The sequence below is a fragment of the Lagopus muta genome, chromosome 1, assembly GCF_023343835.1.
Source record: "Lagopus muta isolate bLagMut1 chromosome 1, bLagMut1 primary, whole genome shotgun sequence".
Classification (NCBI taxonomy): Eukaryota; Metazoa; Chordata; class Aves; order Galliformes; family Phasianidae; genus Lagopus; species Lagopus muta.
The window spans coordinates 131,507,200-131,526,390 of NC_064433.1; the positions used below are offsets into that span (position 1 = coordinate 131,507,200).

At 38.0% G+C, this 19,191-nt stretch overlaps 1 protein-coding gene across 5 annotated transcripts in view; it reads right to left on the bottom strand.

Annotated features, from left to right (window-relative positions):
- The window catches only part of REV1 (REV1 DNA directed polymerase), a 56,205-nt gene that overhangs the window by 5,864 nt on the left and 31,150 nt on the right, over window positions 1-19,191 (bottom strand). For 4 of the 5 annotated variants that reach the window (XM_048961275.1, XM_048961265.1, XM_048961286.1 and 1 more), the window contains 10 exons: window positions 18,899-19,027; window positions 18,043-18,197; window positions 15,623-15,742; window positions 12,517-12,737; window positions 11,292-11,464; window positions 9,693-9,795; window positions 7,865-8,021; window positions 7,298-7,500; window positions 3,404-3,637; window positions 679-787 (listed from right to left, as the gene is read on the bottom strand). In XM_048961275.1, coding sequence (XP_048817232.1) covers window positions 679-787; window positions 3,404-3,637; window positions 7,298-7,500; window positions 7,865-8,021; window positions 9,693-9,795; window positions 11,292-11,464; window positions 12,517-12,737; window positions 15,623-15,742; window positions 18,043-18,197; window positions 18,899-19,027 — 1,604 coding nt within the window. Of the gene's footprint in view, window positions 1-398; window positions 536-678; window positions 788-3,403; window positions 3,638-7,297; window positions 7,501-7,864; window positions 8,022-9,692; window positions 9,796-11,291; window positions 11,465-12,516; window positions 12,738-15,622; window positions 15,743-18,042; window positions 18,198-18,898; window positions 19,028-19,191 lie in introns of all 5 variants that reach the window. The other variant, XM_048961294.1, reaches the window with a different exon arrangement.

A 19,191-nucleotide genomic window follows, 5' to 3' on the forward strand; every position in this document is an offset into this window, starting at 1 on the left:
CCAACCCAGACACCTGCTAAGACTTCTCTCCTGTGGGTACCAGCAGAACCAGCAGCAAAGAGGACCTCGAAGTGCTCTAATGTGCAGTGGCACCCATGAAATCAAAGCTTCATTGTAGTAATGCAGCACTCAACTAACAATGAACTCAGTGGCGTTTCCAACCCATTTCATAATAAGCAAATTCACAGGGAATTAATCTTCTACCTTTCTACTGATTACATAAAGGAGACCCAGGTGACCAGGCAGGAGTAAAATCATCTCTCAGATATGGTGACATGTATCAATTATTACCCTGAAGCACGTACTATTGCTATATAAACCAAGAGGATGCTAGTCCAAAGGTACTTGTTCAGCTACCTAAGTACTGAAGATGCAGTGCTTTAAATCAGGAGACATACCAAGTTCACATTCCATTCTGCAAACATATGGACACGGGTGGGTTTAGTGCCACAGTCCCAGTGAATTGAATTAATTACCCGTTTAAGTAAAGCCAGGCATCTGTTTGCAAAATGAGGCCACAGCTGGTTGTAACTCACTATCAAAAATAGAGAAATTTGATTTAACACAACATCTTCCCAGAAGCTTTATTTACATTTACATAGCATTGAGGGTTGCAGAAATCTCTTCAGGTATTAAACAACTCCTACACAAAAGCACTGTACAACTATATATACTCACCAAAAGCGTTAGCAGGTTGCTGCTCTGGTTGCTTTTGCCTTTGATCATATGCATCTTTCAGCTCTGCTTGCAACTCAGCAGGCAGTGCAGCAAAAACCTCAGGGTCCACCTGAACAGTGACAGAAGGAAGATTCATTTGATTATTTTGCCAGTCATCAGCAATGCCTGCTTTCCTCTACACTACCCACATGAGAAAGGTATTTACATTTTATGCCAAGCAAAAACGGATGAGACACACCGTAAAACCGAAACACTGTAAAATACACTGCATGTATAAGAAGTGTAAAATACACTTTTTGTACTTTAGCTTGTAAAATGACAGTATTTTCCTTTTAACATTACATTTATTATTTTGCAAAGTTACTATTTATAGATGTGTAACACACTAACCATCAGAAATGATCAGAGGTGCTAATAACTCCTTTCCCCAAGATGCTCCACCTTTATTCAGCCGCTATTAACAGCGCAGCTAAGCCTAACTCAGAGAACAATGCCTTCGAACTGACAAACTGAAACCTCTGCAAGCAAACATTTGTTCCTCTCTTTGTTTTGATACTGCTACACAAACCTCAGGTAAAACATCCTTGGGAACGGTCTCACTTCTTTAAGTGAAGCAAAAGTCCGACTACTTTATATCTTGAACTAACACAAAAGGTTTTCAGAAGTCCATCCCTTCATTTACTGATAAGAACACAGCCCCTTGCCAATTAGCTCCTAAGGCCTCAGTTCTTTTTTAAATGTAAATTCTATTCAATAAAACTATATTAGAAAGGTTAATGTTCACTGGTTAAACATGCAAGAGTCAGGAAAATGGGAGGCCCAGTATCCAGTACTTCTTTTTTTTGGTGCAATACATTGCAACTGTTCCATTCCAAGATTTAACAATAATAATACAATACAGGGAGATGAACAGAGTTTTGTTCTTCCCTCCCATCCCTGCCCTCTGAAAGTACAGCAGTTGCTGTACCGATGTTGCCCTAACCCATCAGTCGTGCAGCTGTATCACGCTTGCACATTATGGAAAACGTCACTTCTTAATCATTTCAGTAGATACCAGCACTTTTCATGTGCTGTACAAGTTCTAAACAGAACCTGTACCACATTAAGGCAATGTAAGGAGGAGATGCAGAGCTGCCACCAGCAGTTCGCCCTGCTTCTACAAATGTCATTCACTTCTAAGTGTAGGATTTGCTTTCTTGGAAGATGCTGAACATCTGTCTGCCAACACGAAGTCGTGGATTAACTTCTTGTTCTCACAGGATGGCCTGGGTTGGAAAGGACCACAATGATCATCTGGTTTCAACCCCCCTGCTATGTGCAGGGTCACCAACCACCAGACCAGGCTGCCCAGAGCCACATCCAGCCTGGCCTTGAATGCCTCCAGGGATGGGGCATCCACAGCCTCCTTGGGCAACCTTGTTTTCCTTTGCTCGTGTGTATAGCTTTTGTTTTACCTACTAAGCTGCCTTCATCTCAGCCCACAGGTTTTCTCCCTTGAGCAGGCAGGCAGCTGTGTGATGCTGACCTGCCCACACGATATATCCCACAATTTCATTTTACACAGCACAGCATAATTCAGCCCTCAAGTCCAAGATGTGTTCATTAACAGGTGAGAGCTTAATTACGTAATTTAAGAAAGCTGAGGGATGGAGAAATCACTTCCTATTCTCACAGCATCCCCATATAGAAAAGCCAAATTTGCCATTTAGGGATGAAAAAAAAAAAAAAAAAATCGAGCCAGTTGTTTTTGAACCAATCAACTTGAATTAAGGTGAAGAAATTTTAGTAGCAGAATGGTCTGTGCATTAAAAAAAATAATATTATTTTAACTATCATTTCCTGAAAGCAGATGAGGAATTCCATCTAATTTTCTATACATTCTTTGACAGCATCAGTACGCCTCAGAAACAGCAACAAATATCCCTTCACAAATCTGATTTGTTGCCAGCACATTGAGAACAACAATGTAGCAACAGCAAATAGAAAAATAAAATTGAGCAGCATCACCAATAATTCTGAATTATGCATACACAAGATAGTGTGTATCTGTGTATTCCAATCTGTGATTTTTTTTTTTTGCCCTATATTTGTTCAACATCATTCCAGATTGAAAGGTGGAGCATCACCAGAAGCATCGCTATTGCTGCCTCCTCCCCCCTCCAGGCCACTATTCTGAGGAACCTCACACTTCCCTTGCCCTGGCCCAGCTATATAGGAGCCTTTTTAGGCATTAGGGAGAAATGCACAATCTTCACCCAGGCCTGCCTTTCTCAGAGGAATGTGATATTAACAAAATCACATCTACAGAAGCTAAAGGATTGGCTTTACACCATCAGAGCATCCACACTTAAACACAGCGAGTCTCCTGTGAAAAGCTAAGCTGATTTTAGGATGGCTTTAGACTGATGGTGCAGTATAGCTCAGCCGCAATGCAGAAAAACAATTATTTACACACTAGATCACAAAGCAAAGTGTAAACAAGGTTTTGCATTAAGAGGACAAACAGGCATATTGACGACTATAAATCTTTAATAAATAAATGCCATCATTATATTCTGTGATAGAGCAAGTTATGTTTAAAAGCACAGACTTTTAAAAGATCTTAAAGGACCGTCATTCATTTTGAGTCAGTAACAGATTCTAGCAATTCTGTCTCAAGAAAAAGCTGCTAGCTCTTCTTGTAGGTGGAAAGTTGATGTTTATTGATGTCTTGCAAACATCCTACCTGTGAGAAAGCTGGCAAGGCTATTACATTGATTCCCATATTGGCATTTGGTTCTTGGAGCTCCGGTACTTGTAAAAGCACTGTTCCAACTGGCTGTGAGAGAAGTGCAGTGTTACATCCATTTATTGGCTCTCTTTTGCTGTCTCCATAGGTCTCTCCTTGCTGTATGGTGTAGATTTGCTCTACTTGCTCCCGGAGATCGGGTGGCAGAGCTTCTAACACAGACTTATCTAGCTACAAATACAAAAAAAAAAAAAGAAAGCTTTAGGATGTCCCTGAGGAACAGATCACAAAGTCAATTTCAGTAAAAGAAGAAAGAAAAGAAAATAGTTTTGTAGCCTTTGAGTTTGAGGGGGAAAAAATTCATTGTAATCTGTGGATGTGCAAACATTAGAGGACCTGGCAGTTACGCTCTGCAGCAACAAAATGTAAAAAGCATAGAACAGAAATAATCATTTAACACTAAGTAGGCAGCAAATACGACTGCTCACTTTTCTCTTTTTACAGTATCTAGTGTTCTCATCTCAGATCGTATGCAAGCTTTCCTCAAAGTCCTTTCATTCCAAGTTTGCTATGTGTAACATCACTATACAGATCCTCTGGAAATCCTGGGTTTAAAATATCATGCTGTTCCTTTCCTAGCACACAGTATATATAACTAGCAGTATAGAACTGTCACCACTCCTTCCTCATAACAAATTCCATATTATGATGCAGTTATGAAACAAAAGGAAAGAGGAGCACACTGTGCCATAAGGCCACCAAGGTTTTAAGAACTACACTGCACAGTTAGTGCATGCTTTTCCTGTTCTTACATTTTGCTTCTGTAACAGAGCAAGTGGTGGAACTCCCTACTTTTCAGCCAGGTTGCTTTTAAATCATGAGCTGACTTCAGCATTATGTTACAGAAAAATAAGCAGAAAAGTAAGCATACTCGGCTTCTACAAACGTATAACTAGGGAAAGCTGCTAACAAAATGTCAGCAATTGCTTTTGCAGCTTTAAATTACAGAAATAAAAATCAGGAATTTTTACAGTAAAGCATGTAAGACTGCTTACACCTAAGGTATTGACAGGATTCAACTTGCTCATAACTGACCTTTAAAGCAGATACCAGCTCAGAAAGATAATGTGGGGGCAAGAAGTAAGGAGGTTCTTCCTGTGTTAGAGAATCAACAGCCAATCAACCAACCAACAAACCCTAAACCCCACAGAAACATTTTACTTAAAGACTGTCCTCCTCTCATCTAAAAGCTGACATTCCTCACTTCAATGTCAATTGAAAAAAGTATCAGAAAAAGAACCCAATGTTAAAAACTACATTTAAAAAATTAATTAGTAATAAACTTAACAGATGCAACTCTAAGAGCTAACGTAAGAATAAGGAATTCACAAATCATATCAAAAGCACTCTAAACATTGATTACAGAATGTGCCTCATTTCTCTGATGGAAACTTTTCTGAAGTTTATTCATGTTTTTCACAGCTAGAATTCATAACTTTTGTTGAAATGAGAAAAAAGCGTCAGCAGAGTTGCCACAATGGATTTGAAGAGATTAAATTTTAAGCTACCAGGGGAGCAAGTTAGCAGTTCCACTGGGAATCCAGGGGTCCAAGAAAGCTGGTCACTTTTTAAGAACCACTTGCACAGGAACAAGCAGTCCCATTGTGCCGTAAGTTTAATTAGCAGGGCAGAAAATGGGCTCAGTTAAATATGAAACTCTTCTTGGAACTTGAGCAGGAAAAGATAATGCGCAATCTCCAGAAATTCTGCAGGTTGATTACAGAGTTGCAGTTTGCATTTGGAGAAAGAAAACAAGAAACACTAAAGCTTAAGTTGACACTGGCCACTGTGGGTAAGATAACAAGAAAGGCCCTTTTCAAGTATGTCAACAGCAAGCTGAGGTCTAAAGAAAACAATGGAAAGACATTTGATGCAGATGGCCATCTAACTATTAAGAATTGAGGAGATGGCAGAGACATTTAGTGCCTTTTCTGCCTCTGTTTTTAACATTAACAACAGATCTTGGGCTGCCAGGTCCTCGGAGTTGAAGGACCATGAAGCAGCAATGTTACATTTGTGGTCACCAAAACCATAAGGGACTATTTGGATAAACTCAAATCTTCCTAAGTCCACGCAGCCTGGATTCACTCCTGAGTGCAGGAGTTAATAGATGTCATGGCTGAACAATATCAACAATTTACCAAAGCTTCTGGGTTCCGTGGAGGCACTTGATGACTGGAACCTAGACAACACTATTTCAATTGACATGAAGGCTACGAGAGAAGACTTGGGGAACTACAATCTGTTGCTCTAACCCCAATAACTGGAGAAGTTATAGAGAAGATTACCCTGGGTGCTATCAGAAGATATTTGAAGAATAAAGCTATCATCAGACAGCTAACATGCTTATCAGGAAGAAGTCCTCTTCTATGATAAGGTCACCTGCTTAGCAGGTGAAGGGAAGGTGGTAGAAGTACTCTCTCTGGATTTTAGAAAGGCGTTTGATACTGTCCCTCCAAGTATTCTTCTGGACAAGCTGTTCAGCTGAGAGATGGTACATACTATGTTAGGTGATGAATTGCTGAACAGTAGAGCTGAAAAGTTTGTAGACATTAGGGCTATACCTGACTGGCAGTCAATCATTAGCAGTGTTCCCCCTGATTCTTGGGCCAGTTCAACATTTCTATCACTGGTCCAGAGGTGGGAGTTCAATGTACTCTTACCAAGTTCACTGATGATACTCAGCTGAGAGGTACTGTTGACTCTCTGGAGGGATGAGAGGCCTTGCAAAGAGATCTAGATAGACTGGAGTATTGGGCAATCATCACCAGCATCAAGTTCAACAAAGGAAAATGCCAGGTGCTGTATCTGGACACTGGTACAGATGGGAGACAAGTGGCTGGAAAGCAGCTCAGCAGGAAGGAACACCTGGGTGTGCTGGTGACAGCAGCTCAGCATGTGCCAACAGGGTGTTCTAGTAGCCAGGGGGCAAACCACATCTTGGAGTACATTAAAGACAACATGGCTGCCAGCTAAAAAAAAAGTTGATTCTTCCACAATATTTAGCATAGTGCGGCCTCTGTGTGGAGTTCTGTGCTCAACAGTATAAAAAGGATGTTGTAAGCTACTGCTCCCTGCAGTGCCCTTAGGACAGGAAACAGGGAGGTGCTGGGTTCTGCTCCTGACAACTGATGGCAGGATGGGAATGGCACAGAGCTGCAACAGAGGAGAGTCAGGCTGGGTAGTAGGAACAATTTCTTTACTATGAGAATTGTAACTGTAACAGGCTTCCTAGAGAGGGAGTTGATGCCCCACACCTACACACGAGAGGTATTTTGAGAATATTGTCAATAAAATGCTTCAACTTTTAGTTATTTCTGAAGTGGTGAGGCAGTTGGAATTGGTGGCCTAAGTATTTTAATTCCAGTTCTAAATCCACAACAAAGCATGCTCAAGCTTTAGGCCACAGCAATAGAGACAGACCTTTATAATTAGGCTTTAGGCTCCTTTAAAGAGCTGTGGCTGTGTAAAGTGAAAGGTAATGCTTTTTAATTTTTCAGGCTTGGCATCTTCCTCATTCCTGTTCCATTTCAATCCTTTGGTAAATGATGACGGGAAGCAAAACAGACAGGAACACTAAGCTTCTATCCTTTGAATAAAAATAACTTTTATTCTTTGAGTCAGTCTATAAGACTGCTTTTTAAAAATCAGTTTACTAAGGCAAAATAGTTTTGCATTAACAACCACCTCTTTCTGTGCATTCTATCCAACTGCAGTTTTAAAAAAAAGAACTGATGCAACATTTTTTTGTTTATTTGTTCTGCCCACATAAGACCAGCAATTCCAAGTTATTATAATATATTGCAGATATTTAGTATTACTGGGTTTTACCTGGGAAGCAGATGGAACCTCAATACTCAAATTAAGCCTGGATTTTACGCTGATAGGAGAATGCAAGCCATTCAGTTTGACAGCAGAATCAGCCTTGCTAACATTAGAATTGAGACCAGCTGTGAGATGGGTGCCGCGAGATGGAAGAACAGTGCAAGTTCTTGAATCAGAAGATATTTCAAGGTCCATAGCAGCAACAAATACTAAACACATTAAGAAAAGACACACATGAAAACAAAACAGATCTAACAGTTAAAAACTCTGAAGTGCCAACATACAGCAGAGCTAATTTTTCTAAGGTAAGTTTTCATTACTCAGTAGTTTACACAACATATGTCACAATAATAAAACTTTATATCATGAAGTATCCTCTGTTAATACCTTTTATAAAGATAGGAATAATGCTAAAAAAATTATGCAGTATTTTCATTTGCAGCAGCAGAACATGCTCTCAAAAACTTTATGTTACACTTGTGAAAAATTGATTAAGTATTCAAAAAGATAACTGAAGTTCCAGTCCGTAAGAACTAATCATTATGATACACGTGAAGTACAAAACTTACTGACCTTCTTTATGTTCTTCTTCTGAGCATTTTTTTGCTTTCTGAACATGAAGAAGATCAATAACTGAATGTGATCCACCAGGTAAGCGTCCCGACTGCACTGCTGATTGAGCTGAAGTGGTTTTACTGATGGGGACTAGCTGCTGTACCTGAATTCCAACCTAAATCCAAAACATTAAGACACCCATTTAATAAAGTTTTCAATAATAACAATAAAAACATTAATCTACAATTCAGTCATAATAGCATTCCCTTTTCCTTCTCAAACTGACTTCCTGTTGGGCATGGCAAAGAGAATAAGAATATTAAAAAAGCATGAATAGCCACGTAAAAACATGCTATAAAAATCCCAGGATTATCCACCACAATCCAACAAGTAATGAATTACAACGATAATACTGGCTTAACTTCTCTGATAGAGAAAAGTGCTGTCAACAGGCCCATGAAACAACCTGTTCATTATGAAATTTCTTAGATATTGAAAAATATAGCAGCACTGACCAAGGAAAGTGGGTCAGCATTAAATACGGCTACATGAACGAGAAGGGAATGGTTTTCCTCAATCTCACTAGGTCACCACTTTCAAGTCTAAAACCGAGGAAGAAAATATTGTTTCACTTCTAGAAATGGTTCTCACAAATTCTCAAAGGATGAAAGTATTTCTGTGAAAGCAGTCTTGATCAGATGAGATGCTCCTCATTCTGAAAAAACACCTTCACATTTTATTCACTTTTAAATACCGAATCTACAGAGCTTCAAAAAATGTATCCAACTATGAATACACTGGTACATTGTGGGATTTTACTGTCAATGTTCTGTTCTTCTTAAGGAAAAAAAAAACCACTAAAAGAAATTGCATATAGAGCTCAAAAAGCAGGAAGGAGCTCATAAACACATTTTCATCAGGTAATTACATAGCAGGGATTCTAATTTAATATTATTAACTAGTTTGTTAGTTGTATTTAAAAGCCTACTAAAACACACTGGGACAAGCCAGCAGATTCATGAGCACAGATGTGGGCATTGACATTTAAGGATGCAACTTTAGGACACTACAGGACAGACTGAAAAAGGGCACACATCTCACTTTATGCATAAGTTGTGAAGCTAAAGAGGACTAGGTCCAATATAGACACTGGGTACTTAAATCAGTTGAGATGAATACCACTCAGTGAACTTTATCCTATCATCCAGGACTGAACATCCCCCTTCAGAACTGAAAAAAGCCACCTGGTCAGAGAAGTACATTGTTTTGCAAAATAAAGCACACGATACCCTCTAAGCTAGAAAAATAAGCTAGAAAAAAAGACAGGGAGAGGATGATCATTATTTGATGCACTCCAAGAAGAAAAACCAAGCTATGGGGCTGAATTTGCAAGACAATACTGTGAATCAACAATCTGCTTTACATCTAGATGACTAATCAATGCACGTTTGTTCTAGAAAGCCTCTGCTCTGCCACAGCCGATGCCAAAATAGTCTTTGAGACTGCTGGTTTATACTGCTATGACAGAACCATTGAAGTAATCAAGAACACTATGAAGTAAGTCATGACTCAAGACAGCCATTGATTTCACCTTCAAACAAAGGCCAAAACACGACCTGGTAACTTTTCTGGATCTAAAACTTGCAATGTAGAGCAAAAACTCCAATCTCTGATTGCAGTTATAAACAGTATCCTTACTAGCTACTTAATGAGTGGATAGCTTACTTTACAAAAGCTTTGTATGATGTACGCTTGCTTTAGCTTGGTTGTTGCCACCACGGAGAACTGAAAATCTATGAAGGATGAGGAAGAAGTTGACAAGGATAACCAATTTCTATTAACTCACCCCTCGCATATCAGATATGTTCAGTTTCATTGTGTGGAACATGTTTAGAGTTTCTTTTCCAATTACTTTTGCACTGTCTGTTGCGTGGTCTAGAGTCACAGTCCTGAAAAGAATTTTCAAAAGTACTGTTAACAAGAAAATTGTTCCACAAATTCTAAAGACAACAGTTCTGCATTTGTTACAGAGAGGACCTTAAAGACAGACACATCATGACTTCTTGCATACAGAAACTGAATGCTAGTTTTTCTTTTTAGAAGCAACAGAACTAAGCATATTCTACAGAGAAAAAAACCAAAACACGAAAACAAAACACATATTTACTAATCAGACATTTCCAGTTCAAAAATTAATTTGCAATTTGTGAGATCTATTCATATGTGTTACCTTTTGAATCTAGACAAATATATTCCACGTTGCTGTACCCACAGAAGCACACCTATGAACTACCCTTTGTTCAGTCTTAATTCATAAAGAGTTTACCCAGTATGATTTCAGTTGTCAAATGTCTAAAGCAAGTGATTCAGGGGAACACTGAAGGAGAAGCAGATGCACAAACGTGCATGTGGACTACAGATAATGGTGAGCTCTGATCACTGCTAAGTAACTTAAAGCAAACTTTTGGCAACAACTCCCACACAAAATTACCTGGTTGTGAATTTTCAAAATTGCCATCTAGGAGCTTTGTAGGGCACTACTAGCACCTTGTAGTTCTAGATTCCCAAATGGCATAGCATTTGAGACAAATAAGAACAGAATTTCAGGGGGCTAATCAAACAAATGAGAGGAATGTAGGTTTTTTTCACAGACGTGATCTATACAGTTTTAATTCGGATGGAGCAAGCAATTTTAAAGATGCTACATGTGTCCTCATAAAAAGCAGGACAGGACCATCTCTTTACTAAGGAATAAATGCTTTGATACAGAAGTGTCTGCCTGAAGAATAAAGGTGTATTTGGAAGGTTCTGAGACAATCCTGTATGAAACGAAATGCTGTCACAAGATGCCATTTGTCTGCATTTCATTCTTGTGTTTTGATGAGTTTGCAAGCATATAAATAAGAGGTAAAAAAAAAAAAAAATTAGTCAAAATCATCCAGTTGAACAACATAAAACAATCCCACAAATCAGAAAAAAGTAATTGTTAAGTGTAATAGGACTGCTTGTGGAAACTGAAGGTCCTCTTCCTCTGTTGACAGCAACATGTCAACTAACTTACTGGGGTACACTTTTGCACCAGGGATGAGCAGCTACCACAGGCAGCATCTCAATGAGATCAAAACTGCTGCAATGAGACCAAGCAAAAAGCTGCTTTAGTATATTGGCAATGATCAAATAAAAAAACTAAGGTACTTCTTAACTATACGTAAAAGCTTAACTGTAAATGCTGAGAGAATGGGACTAGTTGCCTCCTTGAATAGCTGAAATACAGACACAGAATGTTGATAGTAACATCTGATGTTAACGCAGCCTTGCTACACAGACAAAGAGGTATTGAGCACTTCAAAATTTTTGTCCCATCTTACTCAGATTCAGTGCTCAGCATTCTGCAGCAATGTGCTCAGGCCTACTACTGACCACTCTTTTTTCCATGCATAGTTACCTGGCAATGTTATCACAGATTCCATGACCTCCATACTTCGCAGGCTCCACTGGTGCCCCAGCCTTTCTGACCATTATCTTGAGGGTCAATCGTTTACCCTTCATACCAGCAGCTTCAAGTCTACGTTGGATTTCTTCTGAAAGACTCAGAAGGAAGGCTTCTGCTTCCTTAGGCTAAATGAGAAAAGACAATGTTGAGACAATCTGTTCAGACTATTACCGGTTTTCAAATGTGTAAGGTAAACCATTAAGCTTCATTGTAACCCACTTCACAACACGCTCAAGTGTGCACTGGAAAGAAATAAAATAAGAAAGATTTTGCAAACTTAAAGACCAAGTTGACTCACTGGCAACTATCTTAATTAGCTCTGAGTATTTTGTTTATATTGTAGGCTGCTGAAGTTAGGCAGAGATAGTAGACTCCTACTGATGAAATATGTAGTCCTTTTGGAAGTAAATCTTTTTCAAAAACATTTAAGAAAAAAAAAATATGTCTTAAGAATTTTCAGTCTAATTTTAAACACAAGTGTAGAATATGAAGCATATACAGCTTGTAAGAAAGAAAAATAAGTGTTTTCAACATGAGAACAGTTGAACAGTAGAGGAGGTCAGTGAAAGAATCTGTGCAGTGTTTGTTCTTGGAGGTTTCCAATACCAGATTGGAAAAAGCCCTGAGCAAACGTTCTGATCCATCTCCCCCTCCTTTCTTTGAGCGAAAGTCTGAACTACAAAACATTTCTCTGAAGCTCATTTTTTTCTATAATTTCTATAAATGCTTAAATTTCCAACAACAAAAGTTATTTTCTAATATGTTTTCGTTTCAGTGACAAGGAAAAACTCAAAACATTTGTAAAACATCTAGTAAAAAATGAACTGGAGCAATCTGTTCATTGTTCCAGACACTGGCATATCTGAACATTCAGCACTTAAATGAATGAGAATGCTAGGTGCTAACAAATCTACTGCAGTTCTCTTTTTCTGTACCAGACTTGTGTAACAAATGCAAAATAGCCAGCTATTTTGTGCAGGCTTCTTTTCAGTCCAATAATTTTCCAGTCTCTCCTCCCACTTTATCATTTGGTCTCCCACTTCTTCATTTTCCTCACTTCTATTTGATGGCTAAGATGCTGCTCTGACAGATTGAAGTGTAAGTGAGAATAATCAGAATACGAGAAATTCTTCCTACAGTTGAAAGAAATGACTGCAAAAAGAAAGTTTGGATTTACCTGTGTAAACCTTATTCCATAGTTGATTTCTGCTGAAACAGACTTTCTTTCTTTTTCTGTGCGGACAGGTCGATCATCTAAACCGCGACAAAACCTGTACAGCATTTGTCCTGTTTTTGGACCAAATTCTTTTTGTAGTTTTGACATCGAAGCACACTGCAGATCTCCACAGGTTCTAATTCCCAAAGAAGCCAGCTTAGATTCCATCGACCTGCCAACTCCTAACAACAAAGCAATTAGTTCTGTTAACGCTACATGACTCAGCCAGACATGTTTTTAACGAATGAAATTTGTCCTTTTAAACTTAGGCTATGCTATATCAAATAAACAAAGACAAGAAATTCCACTCAATGAAACATGATTTCAATGGAAACTTCTGCTGTCTTCATCTCAATTTTTTTAGTTTGTATTACGTATAGGATGCAGCATGTTTTTACATTTCCATAAAGAGTGAATGATTCCTGCTTGTAAATCTTCCTGACAGGGTACTGCCTGTTGCAGTGCATATAGCTCTGAATATCACAGCACACCATCGTGTAAAACATGCAATGTGTTTATATACAACTGATTTAGTATAGAAAAAAAAAAGAAAAATAACAAATATTTTGACTACTGTCCCACTGCTTCCTAGGCAAAAAAAAAAAAACAACCACAACTATTTCAAGCAGAAGTGACAGCACATATGTATCACTTGTGCCTCGAATTACCAGGCACTAGTAACTGTAGGTATCCATGGCAACTGCACATACGCAAGTGTGATAAACTTCAGTATATTTCTGGGATTGGGAGAATGGGCTGTTACTTCCGAAAAATATTGATCTTGTGAGCTTACATTACCAGAGTCAGCAAAAGTTATAAATCAGCTTTTATCTTTCATAACCGCTTTCTTTACCTAGTGATATTATTGACACAAATACTAACGAGTTTTTACTATGAATGTGTGAGTTCATTGAAAGCATGTCAAAAATAAATGGGACTGGGCTGCCATGTTTGTCCAGGAAATGGAGTATAAAAAGAATTTCCAGTAAACCTGCATCTGTGTACACATACTATTCCTACTCTCCGTTTCAGTGACAGTCAGTGTGTGTATATACATATGTGTATGTTATTATTACCTATAATTCTCCTTTCACAGTAAGTACAGATCCCTGCCATCATTCTGTTGACTTCCATTATGCCTTGAAGAGCCTCCCTAACTCCTTCCTTCCTCACAGCATTTTCTTTTGGTCTCAGCTATGTCTATCGTTCCAGTCCTACTCAATCGTTCCAGTTCTCTTACTGAAATATTCTTCTCTTTCCTCACAATCAGGGAATGTAGGACAAAAGTCATGCACTCTGGCTAAACACAGAACTAAGCAACTACTATCAACATGCATAACAGTTGAATTTTACTGTCTCTCAAAGGAACCTTAAGGTCTTTTCCAATGTGAGCAATTCCATCCTATTCCATATACTAATACAGATCATTTTCCTCTGTCAAGCTGTCATTTTCATAACATTTGTGTGAAACTGTGTCTGCAAAACTTACATCTCTCAGAAAGACTTGGCTGAAACTACCAAACAGTTCACAGATCAGTACTGTCACATACACATGCACATTTATAAAACATAATCATCATCACAATTGTTCCCTCAGACATCTAGGCAAAAACCTCTAGGAATTCAACAAAATTTTTGCTCTTTCTAAAAAGAAGCAACACATTCTGTCAAAATTTACAGTATACAGTATTTAACTTAAGATCCTTGCAAAAAAAAAAGTAATTCCTCGCATAACATATGCCTAATTTGTATTCTAAATCTACTAGAATAAAAAAACTACCTGTAAGTAGACAAAACCCAACAGAAGATGTACTCTCACAACAGCCTTATTTTTCATGGTCATCTGCGTCTCTGAGAGTTTCTTAAAAGCAGCAGATTAAACTCTTCTCCCTTTTTTTTTTTTTTGTCATACTTCTGTCTTATTATGATATCTGTGCTACCTTTTCTAACTCTTGACCTCATACACTTCTTCTCCAGAAAGAGCATTCTCTTGGGTTAGTTCTAATTTCTAAGCATATCATGTTTCTCTCGGTAATAAAATGAATAACATCAGGTACTTATTATCTTCATTATAATGTAGCAGGCTAGGACACATTTAGGTGATTAATCTGAATAGTTTTGTCAAAGAAAATAAGAATCAGAATGGCCCAGGTTGGAAGGGACCTCAAGGATCACGAATCTCCAACCCCCTGCCACATGCAGGGCCACCAACCTCCCCATTCAATACTAGACCAGCCTGCCTGGGGCCCCATCCAACCTGGCCTTGAACACCTCCAGGGACGGGGCATCCACAACCTCTCTGGGCAGCCTGTTCCAGCACCTCACCACTCTCTCTGTAAAGAACTTCCCCCTGACACCCAACCTAAATCTTCCCTCCCTCAACTTAAAACCATTTCCCCTTGTCCTGCTGTTATCTACCCTTTCAAAGAGTTGATTCCCCTCCTGTCTGTAGGCTCCCTTTAGGTACTGAAAGGCTGCAATGAGGTCACCCCACAGCCTTCTTTTCTCCAGGCTGAACAAGCACAGCTCCCTCAGCCTGTCTTTGTAGGGAAGGTGCTCCAGCCCCCTGATCATGTTTGTGGCTCTCCTCTGGACCCTCTCCAACATTTCTCTCTCATACTGGTGGCTCCAGACTGGACGCAGTACTCCAGGTGGGGCCTCACAAGAGCAGAGTAGAGGGGGACAATCACCTCCCTGTCCCTGCTGGTCACCCCTCTTCTGATGGAGCCCAGGATACCATTTGCTTTCCAAGCTGCAAGGGCACACTGCTGGCTCACGTTAAGTTTTTCATCTATCAGGACCCCCAGGTCCTTCTCTGCAGGGCTGATTAAGGTTGCATTACATATTAAACTTTAAGCTTCTTGCACAGATATATGTGGCTGCATGGCTCTGTCTCTAAGACTCCTTTCAGGAATATGATTTTTGAAAATTTTGGATATCTTTTTTTTGGATCATAACCAAGGAACAACATCTAATCCTGCTTGATTCGTAACTGGAACAACACAAATTTGTAGCTTAAACTTTTAAAATCAGGTGGCAAAATGTCTTGTAAAATAGAACTGAGTACCTGGAAGATTTGTAACAAGCTGACCCCTGATAAAATCATCTACTTCTTCAGGTTTTAGGTGATACTGTCCGTCGGGTTTTGCTTTACGAGTTGCCATTCTGGCCAGCAGAATATTGGAACCTGTAAAAACGACAAATTAAATTGTGTCTGTGGTAACTTTTGTCTTCTCACGTAGAATTCTGCAGCTTAACAGTCAAGGGAAAAGAAGTGCAGAAATCACAGTCAAATCTTTATCTTTTAACAAAAAAAAGACAAACAAAAAAAACCCAAATCAAAGCAACCAACAAGTATGTGCAGGATACTTCATGAAGAACACTCAATCTATTTTGTCTTGATGGTGTTCTACATATGCAGAGGTATAGGTAAACAGTTAACTAACTGAGAACAGCTAAATGCATAGAAGAATACTTATAACATCTAAACGTCCATTATATTCAGGGCAAATAATACTTAAGATGACAATTCTGCCAGGCATATTGTATATGAAATACTAGAATTAATCTATTGTATAGGTTCTGGATAATCACTAAAAAAATCTAGTGACTTCATTAAATTATTATGTGTGCTCATTAAGTGCAAACAAAGCTTATTTCAGCATTTTTTCTTCCCCATTTATAGGCTTACTCATGCCCAGGCCAACACAACATCTCTGAAATGATACCAGAATAGCTTCATTATTGCCAAATGTCCCATTCTAAGATTAAAAAAAACCTCACAAAATGTCAGAAGAGTCCAGTACTCTCAGCACTACATGTTACTATTGCTATTTTCCTCCCATCTGTGTTCATATTCTTTTAATCTATTTGAAATTCTAGTGAGTAAGAACCAACTTCTGTGTCCACTGTTTCACTTGAAAAGTTTAAATGAACGAAACAAATACTGACAGAGTCCTCTTTCAATTTTCTGTTTAACTTTAGAGATCCACGTTTTGTCTACAGAGTAATGCATATCAAACATATCAACACAGCCACTGATACCATGAGGTAACAGTTACCTTCTGTAACACATCATTCTCAAAACACTGAAATAAAGCAGAAAAAACCTAATAGCTCACTTAACAAATGAAAAATCAGGATAATGGATGTTTACAGAGTAAGGTTTTATCTTTCACTAGCATTGCTTAAATCAGTTCAGTTAGCCACTACAATCTCTAGGGCAGAAATTAAATTTATTCAACTGGCGTATCTTCTTTAATTTATCGCTTAGCAGAAATAACAGTCTTGAGAGATCCTTACAGTATAATAATATATACTTAAATTGACATTGTTTTATATTGGTAACTCTTTCCCACTGGGTAACATACAAATCACTTACACAAGATTTCTGTTTCTGGTAGGCCAAGTATTTGACATCAGGTATCTACATTAATGTAACAGTGCAAATGAAATTGTTTCCTCTGATTCATATACTTCATAATAAAGTATGAGTGAAAAGACAGTCTTTTTAGTTTACCTACGATATGAATGGACACCAAAAATATTTTTCAAACATTTCATACAAAAGATCAGAAAAAAAAATATTTCCTCACTGGTATTTGTCTCTCCCAAAACAGAACTGAAAGGCCAGGCTGGATGTGGCTCTGGGCAGCCTGGTCTGGTGGTTGGCAACCCTGCCCATAGCAGGGGGGTTGAAACCAAATTATAATTGTGGTCCTTTTCAACCCAGGACATTTGGTGATTCTATGAACTATTACATCTGATTAGAAAATCATGCTTTAGAAAGTAATAGAAAAAGGAAACACACTAAATATGCATATGAAAGAAATTGCAAGTGTGTTCCAACTCAAAACAAGACACAAAAATGAATCCAAGGAATTACAGTCTCTGTACTACTGTGCTGTCAAGTGATAAAGAAGAATTCTGCTTATATCACAAGTGGATTTTTTTAACTTATATAAGCTTAGCACATATATTTACATATACTTAAGTCTAATGTTACTAGGAACAAAAACAAAGGAGAAAGGAAGGAGTCAAGTGAAAACGAAATCAAGTCTTTTCAGAGGTATAATTTTATATATGAAACCCCCTACAAATCACCCAAATCTTTGCTTTCAATGACTCAATTATATTAGATCATCAAACTCCTACTGCCTTCTCCTATACTAAACGCAATCTGTGATCAGCTTTCTATTTACTACAAAAATATAGTAGCATTTCATTAAAATGAACAGAAGAATATTACACAGATGGAGTTTTAGCCTACTGTGAGATAGCAGAGGAGGGCTGATAGCAACTGTATACATTTTTGCTTAAATCTTTCCACTTAGGAAAATTTTCTTGTATTTTAATTTATACTAGTATAATGTAAATGGCAATATATTCTCTATTTCAGAAACACTTCAGAGTTATGGCAATATAGCATAGTTCTGATACACCTAAAGAAAGCAGGAAGTGGTGACAGAAATGAAGTAAGGCTCTTACCCATCCCAACAGAAGCAGTGCATTTAGTCTGGGCTTTGATTTCATCACGGATAGCATTTGCAAGTTCATCAGGAGTCAGTCTGGTCTCTGTAAGGATTTCAGTGATATCTACTAGCGCTTCATCACAACTGACAGCTTCGATGTTATGAGTATAGCTATCAACACAAAGTAAAGGAGGTGAAACAGCAGCAACAGCTCACCATCTGTTAAAACAAATATGTAGCAAATAAAGTCTTCCTTTTGAGGTAGCATTTCCCTGCTTATTTCGCATCACACAACGTACATGCAAAACAAAAAAAGGCACAACAGCACATTTCGGTAACATTGCTAACGTAGGATGAGTTTCAACATGCATCATGCTTTAAAAGGAACAGGAAAAAGATTTGAACACTTTTTTTCCAGTCATTCTGACAAATATCCAGTTTTGCTCAAGTGCATTTTAAATCAGAAAGTAGTTCCTACTATTAGTTTACTGCTCCAATAATGCATTCTTAAGGTAGTCACAACAACAAAAAAAGCAAACAACCACAACATGAAGAAAAGCAACCAAACAAAAGCAACCCCTTGGAAGAACCTCACTACTACAGAGAATGCACTTCTCCTCATAAAGGTAATCAATAACAAATTTAACAATGAGTCCTTTGGAAGTTAGATAATGACTTGCTTCAAGATAGAAGGGTGCTCAAAGGAAAGTAAGTAAAATAGTACAAAAGGAAGATCTAAACAAATGTTTTGAAGTTGAAGAGTAATATGAAATGAGAATACTAGATCAAGAAATGCCATTAAGCAGTGGCATATTAAAATAAGTTTGATAATCTTACCATAAAAGATCATGTAAACACACAGCACATCTTACCTTGCCAGTATTTCATATACTGTCTGCGCAACTTCTTTATATGCATTAAAATCATACGAAACTGCTTGAAGGTTTGGACACAACTTTTTTGCTTGTCCAAAAAACATTCCATTCTTTATGCCAGCTTGTCTAAAATTAAAGAATAATTTTAAAAAAACAACAATTAAATACAGTATCAACTTTCCCAGTCATGGGCTTTTCCAAATGAATTATTAGACTTTTCTAACAAAAATAACTTACAAATTAAAAGTAATCCAACCGCTACCAAAATGAAAAATAGAAAAAATAACTGC